General features: G+C 42.0%; 2 protein-coding genes across 3 annotated transcripts in view; one reads left to right on the top strand and one right to left on the bottom strand.

The window, feature by feature from the left end:
- Positions 1–3,867: 3,867 nt before the first annotated feature.
- On the top strand, positions 3,868–5,614 carry cldn5b (claudin 5b). Its single transcript, XM_023293920.3, has one exon. It carries the CDS (start codon positions 3,883–3,885, stop codon positions 4,681–4,683), a length of 801 nt encoding a protein of 266 aa, XP_023149688.2. The 5' UTR covers positions 3,868–3,882; the 3' UTR covers positions 4,684–5,614.
- Positions 5,615–17,279: 11,665 nt separating this feature from the next.
- acads (acyl-CoA dehydrogenase short chain) overlaps positions 17,280–20,621 on the bottom strand; it is a 28,815-nt gene continuing 25,473 nt past the window's right edge. Inside the window, exons 10-11 of one of the 2 annotated variants that reach the window (XM_023266539.3) lie at positions 20,437–20,612; positions 17,280–17,746 (exon numbers count right to left, since the gene is read on the bottom strand). In XM_023266539.3, the coding sequence (XP_023122307.2) occupies positions 20,460–20,612 (153 nt within the window). In that variant the 3' untranslated portion in view covers positions 17,280–17,746; positions 20,437–20,459. Of the gene's footprint in view, positions 20,613–20,621 lie in introns of both variants that reach the window. The other variant, XM_055019376.1, reaches the window with a different exon arrangement.

Raw genomic sequence — 20,621 nt, 5'->3', positions numbered from 1 at the left:
TGACCTCCACACATGATGCCAAGGCTGCTCAGTTGCTGTAAGCCACATCACTGCCAAAATCTAATCACTTAGTCCTTGTGTCATTTCTGACCTTCCCTGAAAATTTCATCCAAATCTGTTTGTCCGTTTTTGAGTAATGTTGCTAACAGACAGAGAGACAGACAGACAAACAGACAGACAAACGTACACCGATTGTCACATAACTCTGCCGCATTTCTTGGCAGAGCGATGAATCTCAGTGCCCTATGGTACAATCCATCCAGCATGCTAAGACAATGAGCAGAAGCCTTCATATACAACACATCTCCATAGTTAAACATCTGCCCTGCATTTGAGAATCAAAATTGTTCAGGTTGGCATTTTTATATAATACTCAATCGACTAAAATAGCCGCCACAGAGAATATTTTGAAGTTGTCAGCAAAAGTGCAATACAGCAATGCTTTGAAATGTAAAATGGAAACACTTGAGTACAAGTACATATATGTGAATTTTGAATATGAGTAAATGTAGCTGCTCATATGACTGTACATGTTAAATGTGTCTATTAGGTTCGATTCAGTTCAATTTTACTTATATAACGCCAATTACAATTCAGATTGTCTCAAGACGCTTTACAGAACCCATATGCCTGAACCCCCAGAGGAAGCTCTAAACCCTCTTTTCGACCGGGGTGGAGCCCGTTCGGAGTTGGAGCCGGCGCCCGACTTGGCGCCGGTTTTTTGTGTTTCGACCACCGGAGCTGCGGCTCCGGGCTCCAAAAACTGGGGCCGTTTCGGGCACCAACTCGTTGCTGGGCCAGAGGTGGCCAGAGTTGAGAGCCGAGCACGTCACGGGCAGAGGGCGGGGTTACATCTAAAAACATCTAAAAAGATAAACATAGATATGGTCATCAACTTATTGCGCGTGTTTAACCACTAAGTAATCAATTCAAGCGTAGTCGAAGCTAAGTAGCTAAGCTAACGCTAGCACGTTTACTGTTAAGTATCCAAACGTCTTTGATAATTACCTTTCTTCTCAAACGTGATCGCCGGGCATTGGAATGGCGACGCCGATGAGTAACCCCTAACAGAAGGTTTTGCTGTTCAGCGATGGCGAGACACACTAGCAAAGCCATGTACACCACTCCAATGAAGTCCTCCATTGTTGTTGTGTGGGTTTCCGTACGGCGTGAACGCTGTTGAACGGCTACGTACGCAGTACGTACACACGTTTTGTGGTGGGGCAATGACGCAGCTCCAACTTTGCTCCTTCTGAATGGAAACACAAACCTGTTCTGGGGTGGCACGAGATTTGAACCAAAAAAGCACTGGCTCTCAACTTTGAACCAACCTAGCACCTGGTGCTCTTTGGTCGAAAGCCCCTATATGGCGACAGTGGCAAGAAAAAAACTCCCTTTTAATGGGAAGAAACCTTGAACAGAACTCGGCTCATATGGGGGGACCCATCTGCCGCTGGCCGGCGGGTTGAGGGGGACAGAAGAGGAAGTGGGGGTGGGAGACAAGGAAACATATAACACACATTGGGATACATGCATGATAAGAGTGACATAGATAATACATACAAAGTACAAGCCATCATTGAAACTGATTAATACATTTACTTTCATGGTGTAAGGTGCTGGCATTAAATATACTACATATATGGCTAGTAGTAAGAGCCAAACAGCATGTAGATGAGCATATCATGTATAGTAAGGACAATTTGGAGTGAAAATGGATTGGTGAAAATGGGCAACTGGAAGCAGTGGGCTGGAGGAAAGACAGCGGCAGCATCCCACAGTGGACATGATGGAAACTAAGCCAGTTGGTGGGACAGCAACCACAGATCTGAAGCATCCAGCTCTGGGACCAGGGACACTCAGAGAAAGGACACAGGGAGAAACAGAGTGAATGCAATTCAATAACGGTATATAGTAAATACAAAGGTAATTAGAGAAGGGCTCAGTGCATCAAGAGAGGTTCCCCAGCAGCCTAGGCCTATAGCAGCATAACTAGGGGCAAAACTAAAGGACGTCGAAGAAGGAGTCAGTTGAGCCCCGTACATGTGGACTCCAATAATCCCCTCAGGATCACCCGAGTCAGCCCTAACTATAAGCTTTGTCAAAAAGGAAGGTTTTAAGCCTGGTCTTAAAAATAGAGAGGGTGTCCACCTCCTGAACCCAAACTGGGAGCTGGTTCCACAGGAGAGGCACCTGATAACTGAAGGCTCTGCCTCCCATTCTACTTTTAGAGATTCTAGGAACAACAAGTAAGCCTGCAGTCTGAGAGAGAGTTCTGCTAGGATGATTTGGTACTGTAAGGTCTTTAAAACACGATGGAGATTGGTTGTTAAGAGCTTTGTATGTCAGGCGAAGGATTTTAAATTATATTCTAGATTTCGCAGGAAGCCAATGAAGAGAAACCAGTATAGGAGAAATATGATCTCTCTTCCTAAAAAAATAAAAAAGTTCAATGACCTGTTTAAAAGAAATATATTGGCATGTGTTCCACTTTGAACAGGGCGTAGCTGGGTGCATTTTTGTACCAGTAGCCATCAGTCAGCAGCCATCAGTCTGCTGACTGTGCAGCACATTGAGGATGTGTTCCTTCACTCGACTCAGGCTTCACCTCTTGCCGGCTGACTCCACTTAAAGCACAAAAAAAAAAGGAGATTGGACTTTTCAGCAAAGCAGTCAGAGCACAATAGAGCCAGTCAACACGGTCGCCTTGTCCTCAGCTCTGACTGCATCCTGCATTCCTCTGAGTGTTTTTTAAGCAGAACAAAATGGGTTAAAATATCAGAAAACGTAAACTTTGGCAAAATCATTATCACAGTTTTAGATGCACTCTCAATGTAGCAACTCAAGAACAACCAACATATGAATGAATGAATATTTGGACTAAATGGATCTGTTCTCCTGTAAAGACCTATTCTAATGTTTGGCATTAATAACAATTGGAAGTTGTTGGATTCATGAGAAAGAAAGTTCTGTTCACAAAATGTGTCAAAAAATCAAGATGTGTATTCCTTTTGTTGTCACGCTGTGATTTTTGTGTCTCTTTTTGGTAATTTTGTGTCTTTTGGGTCATTTTGTCTATTTAAGTTGTCATTGTATTGTTCTTTTCAGTGGTTTTGTGTCTCATTTTGGTCATGTTCTGTCTCATGGTCATTTGTTGTTTCTTTGTAGTTATTATCTGTCTCTTCGTGGTTGTTTTGTGTCTGTGGTGATTTTGTGACCCTTTTTTTGGTAATTTTGTGTCTCTTTTTGGTGACTTTGTGTTTCTTTGTAATTGTTCTGTCTCTTTGAGGTGGTTTTGTGTCTCTTTTGGATCATTTCGTGTCTCTGTGGTTGTTTGGTGTCTCTTTGTAGTTGTTATTTGTCTCTTTGTGATGGTTTATGTCTCTTTATAGCTTTTCTGTGCTTCTTTGTAGTTGTATGGCTCTTTGTAGTTGTTTTGTGTCTCTTTGTAGTCATTACTTGTCTCTTTGTGATGATTTTCTGTTTCTTTGTGGTGGTTTTGTGTCTCATTATGTGGTCATTTTCATCACATTTGGCCATATTTTGTGTCTCTTGGCCATTTTCTGTCTTTGTTGCCATTTCATGTCTTGTTGTGGATGTTTTATTTTGTTTGTAAGGAGCCACAAAAGTAGAAAAGAGTAGAAATTGAGATATTTGCATATTCTACATTAAAATGGGTCCAATTAGTTGAAAACACCAAGTTTCTCTTTCCTCTTGCAGCCGAAGACTGTCCTCATCCTCTTCCTCAATCACAGGAAGGCACCGCTCAATGCGCGCTCCTGCTCCAACTGCTTTTACTGGTGCGCACACATGCAAGCGCTCCTTCACGTGCGCGGCTGAGATGCGGCTGCTCCTGCACGCTCCTCATTGGCTGATACAAAGATGCGCTCACCTCTGATTGGTCTAAAGTTTGTCTGGAGGCGCAGCAGCGGCGTCAGTGTGATAAATGAGGAGCCTCGGAACGCAGCGCCGTCAAACCCACTTCAGAAGACCTCAGCTGTCCGTCCGGACCCTCAGAGCTGTAGAACCGGAGCCATGCTCGCTGCCTGTCTGGAGTTCCTCGGTCTGGCGCTGTGCGTCACCGGCTCCCTGCTGGTGATGGTGGCCTGCGGGATGCCCATGTGGAAGGTGACCGCCTTCATCGACACCAACATCGTGGTGGCTCAGACCATCTGGGACGGTCTGTGGATGTCCTGCGTGGTGCAGAGCACCGGACAGATGCAGTGCAAAGTCCACGACTCGATTCTCGCCCTCTCTCAGGACCTACAGACGGCCCGAGCCCTCACGGTCATCTCCGCCGTGCTGGGCGTCGTGGCGCTGACGGTGACGGTGGCCGGGGCGCAGTGCACCAACTGCATCAAGGACGAGACGGTGAAGGCGCGGGTGGTGCACGCCGGAGGGGTCATCTACATCATCAGCGGGCTCTTCGTGCTGGTGCCTCTCTGTTGGATGGCCAACAACATCATCGTGGACTTCCACAACCCGCAGATTCCTCCGTCCAAGAAGAGAGAGATCGGAGCCTCCATCTACATCGGCTGGGCGGCCACCGCGCTGCTGCTGCTGGGCGGGACGCTGCTGTGCTGCTCCTTCTCCCAGGGGGTCCGGGGGTCCTACCCCATCAAATACGTCCCCACCAAGACGATCACAGCCAACGGGGACTTCGACAAGAAGCATTATGTATAATGTGGAGGTCCACTTTGTTCCGGGGACGTTAGTTTGAGGACATATGTGGATGGACGCTGTGCCGAGTGGAGTGGAGCTGTGAGGTGGAGCTCAGATGACATGAAACTCTCTGTGGATGCACCTGTCAAATATGTGCTTCTCAACTGAATGTATGTTCATATTTGTCAGGCAGCAGGAGTTTATTTATGCTCCTAACCGGCTTTTACGCATCACAGGGGCCACTTACACTGTCAAAATGAACTTTAAAAAACATTTTAAATGCATTTTTAAAAGAAACTATTTACTGTCATTTCAAAGATTTTCCATTGTTATGTGAAAATACAAATTGTTTTTAGTAAAATAACACAAAATGATTCATGTAACAGCTGTCCACACCAAAAATCTGTATTTTTACAAAAAGTAATTTGTTGTTTTAAAAAAGGTGACTGAAAAAAATGATTTTACTCTATTTAAAGCAGCTCAAAATATCATTGTTTCAAAAATATTTGATATTTTTCTTGTGTTAGTTTCTGAATGTTACAGTATGTAATGGCATATTTTTCTGCCAGATTTTCATTTTTTTTACAGAATTTTTTTTTGTTGTTGAGTCAAAACAGTGTAGAAATTGGACAGAAGCTGCAGTTTGTTGCCAGCAGGATTTTATCAGGAGGTTGTACTGGTGTTATTGTGCAGGTTGAGGCTCTGAGAGCTGCGTAGCTTCTTTGTAAATAGTTTTTTCCCCTCTCTCTCCCAGCGGACTCATTGTGAAGCTTGTTTGATTGTTTCCCACAGTGAACATGCAGCAGGCAGTGAAGCCTTTTCACACTGATGTGCACTCATGTTGTGATCAAAGAAGGGAATTTGCATTTGAATACATGTACAGTGTTTTGTACTTTCTGTCATGTTTTTCTACTCTTTTAATACTTTTTCTAATAAAGAAGGAAGAAACAAGCGTTTAACTGTCTGCCCTCATTATTTGTGTCCTGACTGGTTATATGTAAAACAGAATCAAACAGGTGTGTGCTGGTTTGACATGCAGTTAAACACTAATAATTTCCCTGCTATCAGAGTCAGCTAGAGAGTACAGTCCAAAAGCTTTATTTATTCATTATGCAGAGGTGAACAGAAAAAGTGCTGATGTCTGTCAGCCATGTTTTCAGGTATCTGCATTCATACATAACTAAATGAAACCACTTTACATGTATGTACTACCAGTCAAAAGTTTGGACACAACTTTTCATTTAATGTTTTTTCTTTATTTGCATGAACTTACATTGTAGATTCTCACTGAAGGCATCAAAACTATGAATGAACACATGCAATTATGTAGTAAACAAAAAAGTGTGAAATAAGTCAAAACATGTTTTATATTTTAGATTCTTCAATATAGTCACCCTTTCCTTTGATTATTGCTTTGCACACTCTTGGCATATAGAGACCATCTGTTCACCTTTTCTGTGTCTCACAAAGACACGGTGGATGGAAACAAACATCTTAAATTTGGACTCATCAGATCAAAGTACAGATTTCCACTGGTCTAATGTCCATTCCTTGTGTTTCTTGGCTCAAACAAATCTCTTCTGCTTGTAGCTTTTCCTTACTAGTTTCTTAGCAGCTGTTTGACCATAAAGGCCTGATTGGTACAGTCTCCTCTGAACAGTTGATGTAGAGATGTGTCTGCTACTAGAACTCTGTGTGGCATTTATCTGGGCTCTAATCTGAGCTGCTGTTAATTTGCCATTTCTTAGGGCCGTGATTTGGATGAACTTATTCTCAGCAGCAGAAGTGACTCTTTCCTGGAGCAGTCCTCATGTGAGCCAGTTTCATCGTAGCGTTTAATGGTTTCTGCGACTGTACTTGGGGATACATTCAAAATTTCTGCAATTTTGACTGACCGTCAGTTTTTCAAGTAATGATGGACTGTCAATTCTCTTTATTTCGCTGATTGATTCTTGCCATAATATGGATTCTAACAATTGTCAAATAGGGCTGTAAACTGTGTACCAACCTGACTTCTGCACAACACACCTGATGGTCCAAACCTCATTAAGAAGGCAAGAAATTCCACTAATGAACCTTGACAAGGCACACCTGTGAAGTGAAAACCATTTCCGGTGACTACCTCATGAAGCTCATGGAGAAAATGCCAAGAGTTTGCAAAAGGGTGGCTATTTTGAAGAATCTAAAATATAAAACATATTTAGAGTTCTTTCACAATTGTTTGTTTGCTACATAATAACATATATCTTGCGTCATAGTTTTGATGTCTTCAGTATATATCAACTATGTAGAAAGTAGTAAAAATAAAGAAAAAACATTTAATGAGAAGGTGTGTCCAAACCTTTGACTGGTAGTGTATATAGCTTTTTCAGTCACAAGATTTATTTTACAATTTTGAACTCAGAAATGACAATCTTTTGAGTGTTTACCTGAGTTGCCCTTTCCATTTTTCCATTTTCTTAATTTTTTGGCAGCTTTATACTTTGACAAAATGACAAGCCAGACTTGCTTATTGAGTTTGTGCTTAAAAAACAAAGAAAATGAACCCAATGACCCTGGGCATTCAGACACTAACTTTTAACCAGCTATACTTGCTCCAGATATTGAAGCTGATTGAGTCCATATTTGGCTGCATGGATCCACATTTGCTGTTTTATTACTCCGCCAAGGAAGTGAAATCTCAGCAAAGTCGTGACGATCAGCGCTGGTTTGTCTGTCTGTTTGTCTGTTCAATTCAAATCACTTCAATTTTATTTATTTAGCACCAATTACAGTCAAATTGTCTCGAGACGCTTTACAGAACCCATATGCCTGACCCCCAGAGCAAGCCAAAAGGTGACAGTGGCAAGGAAAACACCCTTTTAACAGGGAAAAAAACCTCGAGCAGAACCCGGCTCTAATGTGGGGGGACCCATCTGCCTGCTGGCCGGGCGGGTTGAGAGGGACAGAAGAAGTAGAGAGGTAGAGATAGAGGGGTAGAGGTAGAGATAGAGGGATACAGATAGAGGGGTAGAGATAGAGAGGTGGGGGGGGGGGGGGGGGATCAAGGACCATAAAACACACAGTTTGATGCATGCATGATAAGACAGATGATACATGCAAAGTACAACTAACATGGAAACTGATTATAGTTTACTACTATGGTGTACAGCTCTGGCATTAAATATACTACATATATGGCTGGTGGTAAATTCAAAAATATGTAGATGAGCACATCAAGTATAGTAAGGGCAATGCAGAGTAGATTGGTGTAAATGGGCAGCTGGAAGCAGTGGGCTGGAGGAAGGTCAGCAGCAGCATCTCACAGGTGGAGATTAGGCCAGTTGGTGGGAGAACAACCATACATCTGAAGCATCCAGCTCTGGGACCAGGGACACTCGGAGAAAGGACACAGAAAGAAACAGAGTGAATGTAATGCAATAATGGTATATATAGTAAATACATAGGTAGTTAGAGAAGGGCTCAGTGCATCAAGAGAGGTTCCCCAGCAGCCTAGGCCTATAGCAGCATAACTAGGGGCAGAACTGAGGGACGTCCAAGAGGAAGACTCCAGCTGACCCCCTCAGGGTCACCCAGTCAGTCCTAACTATAAGATTTGTCAAAAAGGAAGGTTTTAAGCCTGGTCTTAAAAATAGAGAGGGTGTCCGCCTCCAGAACCCAAACTGGGAGCTGGTTCCACAGGAGAGGTGCCTGATAACTGAAGGCTCTGCCTCCCATTCTACTTTTAGAGATTCTAGGAACAACAAGTAAGCCTGCAGTCTGAGAGCGAAGAGTTCTGCTAGGATAATATGGTACTATCAGGTCTTTAAGATATGATGGAGATTGGTTGTTAAGAGCTTTATATGTCAGAAGAAGGATTTTGAATTCTTTTCTAGATTTAACAGCACAACATTACTCAAATACGGACAAACGGATTTGGATGAAATTTTCAGGTAAGGTCAGAAATAGCACAAGGACCAAGTGATTAGATTTTGGCAGTGATGCGGCTTATAGTCTGGATTCACAAATTTGTTACAGATTTCTGTATCATTGTGAGATGGCGGCACGGTGTCACTGTAACTATGACAACAAGTGAACAACACATCAGCTGCCTGCTGACGATCACATGATTGAGATTCTACTACAAATCAGTACTTTCCTTGTTTTTCTCTGGCGTTAATGGAGATCAAAAATGGAGGTAAAACAGAGTGACTGTTTTATCAGGTGAACACAAATGGGAGTCTCAGCTCTGTTGTTGGATGTGGAATAAACAGCTAGTTATTTAAAGCAGGATAAAGAGCCCGTATTCTGCACATTTACAAGTCTGTAATACTAATTTTGGGACTGACTAGAATATATGTTAATGTTACAAAACACAGTTTTTCTCATGTTGTACACAGCAGCTCATCTTCTGTCTGAAATGCTTCATTTTACCTCATATCTTTTTATGGCCTTCCTTTTGAAAAGCCAAGCCGTTAGTAACCCCAGACTTCTGAAGAAGAGCCAACAGTGTGACCTGCTGTTAGATCCTGACCCCACATTCAGTCTGCATGTCAGAGATCATTTAGAATCATGCTGTAGGTAACTGATTAAGTTGTGCTTAAATATGCAAAGCTCTGTCTCTTTAAAGAGGTTCATGACATGTGTATCCTGCTGCTTTATAAAGCTGCAGGTATTTAATACACTAGGAGGAAAAACTCCTACAACATTATATTGACACTGAAATGTGGTAAAATTCTTCTTTAATTGCTTCACACAATGCCAAGTACATCATTTGTATGTATCTACACATTCAGATGCCTCTCAGTAAACACACAGTAACATTATAGGACTTTCTCCATGTAGTCATTTATACAAACTACAGGCTTGACCTTAAAAATGAGTATTAAGACCTTAAATCCATCTATAAAACGCTGCAGACACAGTGAGTGAGATGTTTGTTTTGCTTTTGCATGGTGATATCTTTATAAAGAAGAGGAGGGGACCTGGCTGTTTTCAAGATAGTGCAGCTGCTGCCACCTGAGGTTAGGTGCAGCCAGTCAGTGGAAGAAAAAAAGATTCAACTTAAGACTCTCACACTATGTTCAAACAGCCAATGAGGAGAGGAGATAACTGCTCTGTTCTTTGGGTTAAACTTTGTGAGAGAATGTAACCCACCGTCACATTAGCTGCTTGGCTGCTCTAAGAAACATTAAAGAAAATCCATCCATCCATCATCTATACACCACTTATTCCTCATTAGGGTCATGGGGAGGCTGGAGTCTATCCCAGATGACTTAGGGTGAAGGCAGGGGACACCCTGGACAGGTCACCAGTCTATCACAGGGCTACATAGACAAACAATTACACTCACATTCACACCTACTTACAATTTAGAATCACCAGTTAACCTCAGCATGTTTTTGGACTGTGGGAGGAAGCCGGAGAACCCGGAGAAAACCCATCATGCACAGGGAGAACATGCAAACTCTATGCAGAAAGATCCCAGAAAGGCCGGGACATGAACCAATTATCTTCTAGCTGCAAGGCAGAAGTGCTAACCACCAAGCTACTGTGCAGCCCACATTAAAGAAAAAGTAGCTACACACGGACAAAATTGTTGGTACCCCTCGGTTAATGAAAGAAAAACCCACAATGGTCACAGAAATAATCTGAATCTGACAAAGGTAATAATAAATAAATATTCTATGAAAATTAACCAATGAAAATCAGACAATGCTTTTGAACCGTGGTTTAATGGAATTATTTTTAAAAATAAACTCATGAAACAGGCCTGGACAAAAATGATGGTACCCTCAACTTAATATTTTGTTGCACAACTTTTTGAGGCAATCACTGCAATCAAACCATTTCTGTAACTGTCAATGAGACTTCTGCACCTCTCAGCAGGTATTCTGGTCCACTCCTCATCAGCAGACTGCTCCAGTTGTCTCAGGTTTGAAGGATTCCTTCTCCAGACGGCATGTTTCAGCTCCTTCCACAGATGTTCAATAGGATTTAGATCAGGGCTCATAGAAGGCCACTTCAGAATAGTCCAATGTTTTCCTCTTAGCCATTCTTGGCTGTTTTTATCTGTGTGTTTTGGCTCATTATCCTGTTGCAAGACCCATGACCTGCGACTGAGACCAAGCTTTCTGACACTGGGCAGCACATTTCTCTCTAGAATACCTTGATAGTCATGAGATTTCATTGTACCCTGCACAGATTCAAGACACCCTGTACCAGATGCAGCAAAGCAGCCCCAGAACATAACAGAGCCTCCTCCATGTTTCATGTTCTCTTCTTGATATGCTTCATTTTTGCATCTGTGAACATAGAGCTGATGTGCCTTGCCAAAAAGTTCCAGTTTTGTCTCATCTGTCCATAGGACATTCTCCCAGAAGCTTTGTGGCTTGTCAACATGCAGTTTGGCAAATTCCAGTCTGGCTTTTTTTTTTTGTTTTTTTGTCTGCATTTATTCTCATTGTTTAACTCCACAAAAGAGGTGTCAACATTATATGAGATTGATGCATATTTTAGTCTTGCAGCCAAATATTTTAATATTTAGTGCATGTGTGTGACCATCACCAGCCCTCCCTGAAAGCTAAGTAGACATTCTTTATTAGAATTCCCTATTATAAGCCAGGGAGGGCAGTGCTACACCTCAGTGATGTGTGGGGGAAACAAAGACTGGACAGGACGAACAGGACGAACAGGGATAGAAATTAACAGGCGGTGCTATTGCAATTAAAGATTGTCAGGTGCTGTGTTATTCCCGACTACTAACTGCCCATCAATAAAACAAACCAAAACAACAACAACAACAACAAAAAAGAGATTCAATAAATAAATAAATAAACAAACGGTATTGAACACCATAATTGTGGATGTCTTGACAGTATAGAATAGAATAGAACAGGCCAGAAGAGGATACTAATGAAAAAGAGAATGAGTTTAGGGTAGAGACTCTGGAGAGATTCTCAGCACATTCTGGTGGGTCCCATCATTCGCTGAAATGGGACTCGGCAGTAGCTGGCGAGACCTGATCAAACATGCAAGTGTGAAGAACCCCGAAGCCCAGAACAGCAATCACAGCAAGGCAGGGCCAAGCCAACAGGGCACCCCTCCCCCCGTGCCGTAGGAGCCACAGGGCAGCACCCCCAGAGAGCCACCGGGGCCACCGTGAATGACGCGAACCCAGAGAAAAAGAGGGAGCAGCTACCGACAACCCCGGCATGCCACAACCGACCCAGGCGGCCCGGGGCACGAGGACCCGCCCGCCATCCAAGCCCCAACCCCGCCCGCCCCAGCCCCCACCAGAACCCCCCACCCCACCACCTTGCCCACCCCCGAGGGGGCCGATGGCCCCATGCAGTCAGGAGGCCAGACACAGGGGCCGAGTGGCCCACAGAAGGGATGGCAACCAGCCCAGCACTACGCATGTTGCCACCGGGAACCAGCCAGAGGAAATCGGAGCCGGGCCCCGATGCGAGTCCGAAGGGCAAAAATGGACAGCGTGGTGGGGCTCGGCGCCGCCGACGGGGAGGCACCCCGCATACCCATCCGCACCAGGCCGCAGGCAAGAACAGCACACCCAAGTTCCCCACACCCTGCAATGCGCCCCGACAACCCACCAGGACAGAGCCACCACATGCCACCAGCCCGCACCACAACCCCCAGAAGCTGCAGCGCCAGAGCAGCGCCCCGGCAGACACCACAGCCCCACCACGGGCCAGCCACATGCAGCACCCTGCCCCGGACGGGGGACCAGGCCGCACCACAAGGAAGCAAGGGCCACGAGCCCCCATGCCCACCCCGGAGCCGGCACGTCCAGGATGCAGGGCGCCCACCCCGCAGCGTCACCGAGACCCCACCCACCCCACCACACCCCAGGACAGCACCAGGCCCAGACAGAGGCCCCCAGCCAGCAGAAACTGAATTCCAGTGGCGGCACACAGGCAAGGACCCCAGAGAGGCCATCCGGCCCCCATGCCAGACCCCCAGATCCCCCCAGGGGAGGGAGAGGGGCGAGGAGGAGCAGACAGGCAGAAGAGGAGGGAGGAGGAGGGAAGCGGAGCGGGAAGGGACAGGGGAGCGACGGAAGGGTCGACCCACCCCAATCCCCAGGGCCAGCCAGGGCGTCCCAGAAGAGACCAGCCGCCGCCACCCCCAAGGCCCCGGGAGAGTGCACAGACCCAGCAGACCCAGGGCTCAAAGTGAGAGACACCGGAGACACCCACCCACAGGGAGAGGGGCCCGAGCCACGCTGGCTTTTTATGATTTGTTTTCACCAATGGTCTCCTCCTTGGTCGTCTCCCATGAAGTCCACTTTGGCTCAAACAACGACAGATGGCGCGATCTGACACTGATGTACCTTGACCTTGGAGTTCACGTTTTTAATGTCTTTAGAGGTTGTTCTGGGCTCTTTAGTTACCATTCGTATTATCCATCTCTTCCATTTGTCATCAATTTTTCTCCTGTGGCCACGTCCAGGGAGGTTGGCTACAGTCCCATGGATCTTAAATTTCTTTAGTCACAGGAACATCAAGCTGCTTGGAGATGGTCTTATAGCCTTTACCTTTAACATGCTTGTCTATAATTTTCTTTCTAATCTCCTGAGACAACTCTCTCCTTGGCTTCCTCTGGTCCATGTTTAGTGTGATACACACCACGTCACCAAACAGCACAGTGACTACTGTAACCCTGTAAATAGGCCGACTGACTGATTACAAGTTTGTAGACACCTGTGATGCTAATTAGAGGACACACCTTGATTGAACATGTCCCTATGGTCACATTATTTTCACTCTTTTCTAGGGGTACCATCATTTTTGTCCAGGCCTGTTTCATGAGTTTATTTTTAAAAATAATTCTGTTGAACCATGCTTCAAAAGCAATGTCTGATTTTCATTGCTTAATTTTCATAAAATTTTTATTTATTATTACTTTTGTCAGATTCAAATTATTTCTGTGACCATTGTGGGTTTTTCTTTCATTAACCGAGGGGTACCAACAATTTTGTCCATGTGTGTAATTGTAACATGACAGATCTTCATTAGTCCCTGTGGTCCAGAGTGGAGTGACGCCATACAAAACAACAACAGCAAAATTTTACCTCAGCATGTAATTGGGCTGGTGACAGTTTAAGGCTTAAACTCTATATCCACAAACCTGCAGATAAAGATACATTTCTCAGCCAAAGACCTGAAAAACAGAAAGAATCAACTGATTTTCAACTTATCAATACAGACTCATCTGTGACGTGCTGTCACACTGGAAAAATCACACTTCATCAAAATATCTTTATTTTGTGTACTTTATTTAAAAACTCAACAAAAATAAATCATTTGCCCTAACTAAAAATAAAATATTCTGTGCTCATCTACACAACCAAGAAGCCAATGACCGAATTAGCTGTGACCAACAGTCATAGGACAAAGATTTTGAGAGTTTTGAGGTGAACTGCAGGCAGTGTTTATGTCGAGTGGAGAGTAAATAAGTATGAAAAGAAATTAAAAATGCAAAAAATATAAATTATCTATAGTATGTAGAAGCTTGGGCAAATGCTCGTGCATGCTTTATATTAGAGTGAAAAATTAGCCTACAGTGGGGAAAATGATATAAGGGGAAAAATCCTCTAGAAACAGCTCATAGGATTAATTAAATGCAGACGTTGCAGTTGGAAGGCACAGATTTTTTGCTGCCATGCCACAGCATAAACATAATAGTGACCCAAATCTAATGCTGCCTCACTTTTATAATGAGGGCAAAGTTCACGTGACAAGTTTCCTAAAAGTAGGGTACATAATATCATGCACTTGTGCACATACACTTGTTTGTATGTGAGAAAGAGGAAACAATTAAGAGGCAGAAAATGACGTCAACATAATCAGGTCCCTGGTTCACACACCCCAACGGGGCGCTAAACGACCGGTGTGGCCCTGCATGGGAGCATGCGAGGCTGGGTGGAACAATGCAGCCAACAGACTATCACCAGGATCAGCACAATCAGCAGGGTGCACCTCCAGCCTCAGGAAGCTTGGCCTAGATCTGGACCAGTGGAGCAATCAGTGCCCTCACGTGGATAAACAAAGAAGAAGAGCGTGCACGGGCGCACACAAACACAATCAGCAACAACAACACACAGCAAAGTAGGTGGCGCCTTGCACACAAACAGGGAGATGTGCAGTGAATGGAACAACTGCCTGGTCTTTTCAAAGAGGCTGATGTTTTCCTGGGTTTGAGTTTAGTTAAAGATTACACAAACGAATAAGACTGCGGACTGTTTGAAGTTTGTAAAAATGAACATCCCTTCCTGCTTTCACCCTCTGAATCCAAAAACCTGCCGACAGTTTTGAAAGGACTGGTATGTTTTTTTTTTTTTAAAAATCACCAAAATGGCACCCTTTATCAGCCAGAAGCAGTGAAAACTGAAAAAATCATCAGATAACGTATCGTGTGTGATGTATAGTTTCCTCTGAAAAATTAACCAAATTATAGTTTAAAATCATGACATTTCATCAAAATCATTTTAATCTACACATTAGATTTAATAACACTGGTCTACCAGGAAAATGCTTCCTGAATAAAACAAACAAAAAAAATTATAATAATAAAGAAAAAACAAGTCAAAAGTGATGGTTAGCTCAAGTTCTCAAGATACAGTAAAAAGTCAAATATTGAAATTCTATACAAAATAAAGAGAGAGTGATTATTAATTGAAAGGCTATGTATGTGTCTGAGCTACAAGTTCTGACTCAAAACATTTCTGCAATGTAGAACATATTCATCTACACCTCTTTGACATATTATGCACTTTGTTACATTTCATGAGCCACAACGAGCTTTGATCTAAGTCATATGTAGCAGCTTTTGTCAGTGTGTAATACTTTTATCAAATTGTCTCACTTTTTTTTTTAATCTGAGGAACCAGAGATGCCTCGAAATTGTGTAAACAATGCAGATAACTTCTGTCATATTTGTGGGAAAAGGCCCATCATATTTATTTTTTATGCAAAATAGGGGATCAGGTCAAGAGCTGAGCCCAACATTATTGATGTAACACATTTGCAACTAATCTTTGTCAGTGGCTCCACAAAAAAGGAAAATCTATGCCTGCTTTTGCAGTTCCAATGATTTGGTGAGAACCAACAGACCTCAGTAGTGGTTGCTATTCTTGTATGGTCCCCCAGTCGCAAAAGGAATATCAAGAAAGAAAAAATGGACTGTGCAGTATCCAAATATTCTATCTGCTTTGCACAATGTATCTCATGGATAAGTACTACCAGTTCCTGATCCTCCAGAATCCTTCTCGCTAGACTCAGATGATGAACATGAGGATACAGCTCATGTGGCATCAACATCAGCTGACCCAGACTTTAGGCCACCATACCCCTCTATTGAACCACATCTCATATCACAGGGTGAACTAAATGATCTACTCAGGGATTTGGAACTGCCCGAGAATAGGTTTAGGATGATCCTGATGCCATGTACAAGAGACAAGCCAAAAAGTGCCATGTACATACTGAATAACTGTTGTTTTAAGTGATGTTTTAGGTAATGTTTCAGTTTGTATTTTTCAATACATTTAGTTACAATAAGTCATGAGACTTCTTTTGTTTAATCCTTGCCAGGGTAGCATTTGGACACTTCAGATATAATTCAGATATATTCCTGCTGGGGCCTCTTGCCAGGTCATCATTGTAAATGAGAAATTGTTCTCAACTGATCTTATCTGGTAAAATAAAGAATAAGAAAAAAAAAACTTTCAAATGCAAGATTAATGTACTTGTATATAAATTTTGTCATAAAATATCTTGGAAACATTAGCCAGCCATCACTTTTGTCATTTGTTTTCCAATTCATCTTATGAAAGTATGTAAGAGTTACCAATTTGATCTTGGAAGCAGACAATTTCCAAAAAATTGTATACCAGTGTAATCTGCCCAAAAAAATCCATTTCCACAAACTAAATTCTTTGAAAAAATTTTTTAACAAATTCTGATCTTCTCAGTTCAACTTTGAGGCCATGGTTGACTAAACTTTGACCAACAGTCAAAAGCCTGAGTTATGAGTGTTTACACAGAGCAGAGCAGTAGAGTGTCGGTACAATGAAAAATCCACATAGTTAAATAGCTATAGAAAATCATTTCATTGCAGTGTTGGTGTCACCTGTGGACAACTGGAAAACTGTGGGACATGTTGATTCTAAGTTTTTCAGATTTTTGCTAAATAATAATCAAAGAAATGTGTCTTTTGTCTTTTTCATGATTTGACATTGTCATACTGCACAGAACATATTTTTAGTTCCCCTCCATGATTGTTCAGTTTCCATAGAGGTGCAGGACTTTTGTTGTATGTGCTCACAGTGATGGACAAAAAAAATAAAAAACACATCCAAAAAATGCCTGGAGTTCTTTTAAGTCTCCCACTAAGACATGACAGTGAGCCATGGAACTAGTTCAAATAAATAGACTGCAGTCATTATTGTTGTCAGTGCTTTTTCTACTTTGATGACTCAAATTATGTGCAGTGAAAAATGTTCATTCTAGTCTGATGCTGTGCTGTAGAGGCTATTAAATCCTATCTGTGGCATTTCTGCGGTCTGTTACACACACAAATATAATAATTAGGGACAAAATAAATAGATGAATTCATTGTTAAAGATTCTCATGTTTCATTTTTAATGTCAAAAATCCATAATTTATGTGTAGCATCTCCAAAGCACTGTTATTGTGTTAGTATCATCATCTGCACACAATCAATAACATTAAAATATGTACAAGATATTGAGGCACCGACGTGCTGCATTTCATTACACAGCCTCGCACAGCATTTGACAAATTCACACAATTAACCGGAAACTGCACTGATCAAGAATTTCCTCCAATTAACTACCATCTCCAAATGAGGTAAACTGCAGTCAGCAACAAGAGCGTACATTCTGATGATGAGTGTTTGATGAATCAGATTGCAGGTGATGAGACAGAAACATGAAGGCACTGAGTCGCCCTCTGGTGGTGGAAGCTCCTCGTAGAGAGCACAGAATGGGACTGGAAAATGTAGATGGAAGTCAGTGTCAGGACCATCTGTACTGTTCATCATCTTAAAGGGTCAGTTCACACTAAAAAAAAAACACAGAGTACTTCAAGAAGGGAATTCATTCTATTTATCTAACTGTGATTCAAAACTATTAAACACTTGTTGCTGAGTTTGTTATTCTGTTGTTAAAGAGTATTTTTTTTTTTTTAAAGTCTGCATTAGTTTATGAGCCTGACCTCATCTGAAGCAAATTAGGTTAATTTCCATTAACTGCTTTGGAGTGAATTAACTAGGCTGCGTAGTGTTGTCAGAAGGTGGCGCTGTAGGCGATACGATTGTAATTAACAGTAGAAGTGAACTGGAACTGGAAACAAATCCAGTTGTTTCATCTGCTAAAAAATTTTGAAGACGAAACAACACGATGTCCATATAAGAGAGAAAAATGAAAAGAAGCCTTCGGTATTTGTTCTCAATTGTTAAAAAGTGGGAATTATTCTTCCATGTCAGCTGGTATGGGCCAGGTTTATGCAGGTTCTGCTTTTGTTGTCTTGCAAAGACAACAAAAGCAGAAAGAGCTGATTAGTCATGTGAGTTCAATGTTCACGACATCATAACTTGTTCAGAAAAGGTGTCTCAACCTCCCACGAAGCTCATTAAGTCTTAAGAGAAAGCTAAAACCATCTCAAGCGAGTGTAAATTAGGTTTTTTTTTTTTTTTAAATTTGCCATTTCATTTACTTTTTCTAATGCTATATTTCAAAACGCACATAAAAAATATGTAATATAAAGGCAATTACTGTGGCTTCTTTTCAAGTAACTAGAAGTGTGCCTTGTAACATGTCGTCAACACTGTGAAAAGGTATGTTTGAATCAAAACCAGGACTTTTTTACACTTAGGTGCTTAAACTTAACCTAATAGCAAGTGAAAACCAAGCTTAAGTCACAAAATATAATGAAGCTAAGTGATAAAATAAGAATGCAAACCTCAGTGTTCTTGGTGAAAGTTCAGAGAATTATGTCACCACTGTGCCATATGTGCATATATATTTATATATATATTGAAGTTTGTTGTCACCCAGACAATTTCATGTTTTCCATGAAAACGCACACTTTTATTCATGTGTTAACATAATTGCTCAAGGGTTTTCTAATCACTAATTAGCCTTTCAACACCATTAGCTAACACAATCAGCTGTTTCCAGCTAGAATAGTCATTTACCACATTAACAATGTCTAGACTGTATTACGGATTCATTTAATGTTATTTTCATTGAAAAAAACCTTTTCTTTTTGCTTTTCTTTCAAAAATAAGCACACTTCTAAGTGACCCCAAATTTTTAAACGGTAGTGTATATATACACATACGAGTTTCAAAGTGGGTGGCACTAATGCCAAACAGCGCTTTGTGCGTATTTCTGTGATGCCAGCGGCTTAGAAAACGGGTTGGCTTTAAGAGTCCGGATGCTACACAATTACAGGTTTATCATTATATTTTGGGGTCTCCTAGAACATATTTACAGGTTTCAATGTTTAAAAGCACATTTTTTTTTGTGTTGTACATTGTTAGCATTTATTTTGTCTGAAATGCCCTGTTTTAGTGCCTGTCTTTTTAAGCCTTCCATTCCTGAAATGCTCAGTCTCTTCTGATTTTCCAGTTTGCCCGAAAAACAAAAAGGTAACATTGGTTGGTAATCTCAGATCTCAAAATATAGTGATGCTTACCAGTAAGGAAATAATGCGAGATTACATGGCAGTAGCTCACTATGTGTCACATGGTGATGTCAATCAATGGAAGAAAAGCCTGGACTTCAAACAAGGTGTTTCATACAGTTTTCTGTGAGAGTGAGTAATTCCCTTTGACATGAACTCTGGGCTTTCTAAGTTTACAGACCTTGTATACGCAGAAAAAGCAGCTATGTAAGACTGAAGGAAGGGAAGAACATAAAAGCAGAATATGGACTCTTTAACCAAAATGAAACTATGACTTCATGTGCAGACTCAGTTCTGGCCAGTGGAGGTCATTGCAGGTCCACTAAGGAGCAGAGATGCGAACCTGGACCTGAGCTTTAGTAGGCAACAAATTACACTTAGATTATATTTGCATGCTATTCTAATTGTTTGTACTGTCTTGAATTCTTATTTTTGAATGCTTGTGCTTATGTAAAGAACTTTGAACTGTCTTTGTTTAAAACAGCTGCAGTTTCACAATTTATTACCATAAGTCTCAGATCTATTACCCCACTTGCCCTGGCACTGATATGTAATATATGCCTGGATATGTTATCTAATGCCAGATAATGCAGGCGTAATTAAGTGTGTAAGCTGCACATGCCTGTATGTGTAAAAAATGTTTTGTTTACGTCTCACTTGTGAATTAAATACACATTTATAAAATTCTGTTTTTTAAATCACTGTATAAACATATAAAACTAAAACTACCCGCACAGCTAAATGCCCCAAGGAGAAAAGATACCCTTGTTTTAAAAGTAAGTGAACTGACCCTTTAAACTGGCAAAGCACTGATATCATTTTAAGGCAGTGAAGGTAAATTATGTCGCTTTAAATCCTGGATTTTCTTGGGAAGCGAGACGATGGAGACGTAAAATCTAGTGAATTTCCTCTGAATCTTTGCAGCGTTATTTTCGATCTAACCCTGATACAATGGCTGGTCACCTAAATGTGTAAAAGCTGCACCTCGATCGCACTGGCTTCCTTATGTTTATGGATGAGGTGAGGTCTCCGACAGATCTGGGATTGTGTGTCCATTTTGTACCAAAGTCACCAACAGAAGCGCCTTTATGACTGATACTCCTTCAGAAGCTGGCCGGCGATAACCAGTCTCTGGATCTCGCTGGTGCCCTCATAGATCTCTGTAATGCGAGCATCTCGGTAGTGCCTCTCAGCGGGCATGTCTGTCACGTAACCCATCCCACCTAGAACCTGGATTGCCTGATTTGA

This window comes from Amphiprion ocellaris, chromosome 17 (genome assembly GCF_022539595.1).
Source record: "Amphiprion ocellaris isolate individual 3 ecotype Okinawa chromosome 17, ASM2253959v1, whole genome shotgun sequence".
In the NCBI taxonomy this organism is placed as follows: domain Eukaryota; kingdom Metazoa; phylum Chordata; class Actinopteri; family Pomacentridae; genus Amphiprion; species Amphiprion ocellaris.
This window is presented reverse-complemented; position numbering and strand designations above follow the sequence as displayed.

Excerpts from the sequence above, each read along its gene's own strand:
- cldn5b (XM_023293920.3), top strand. The coding sequence starts at position 3,883 with ATGCGCTCACCTCTGATTGGTCTAAAGTTTGTCTGGAGGCGCAGCAGC.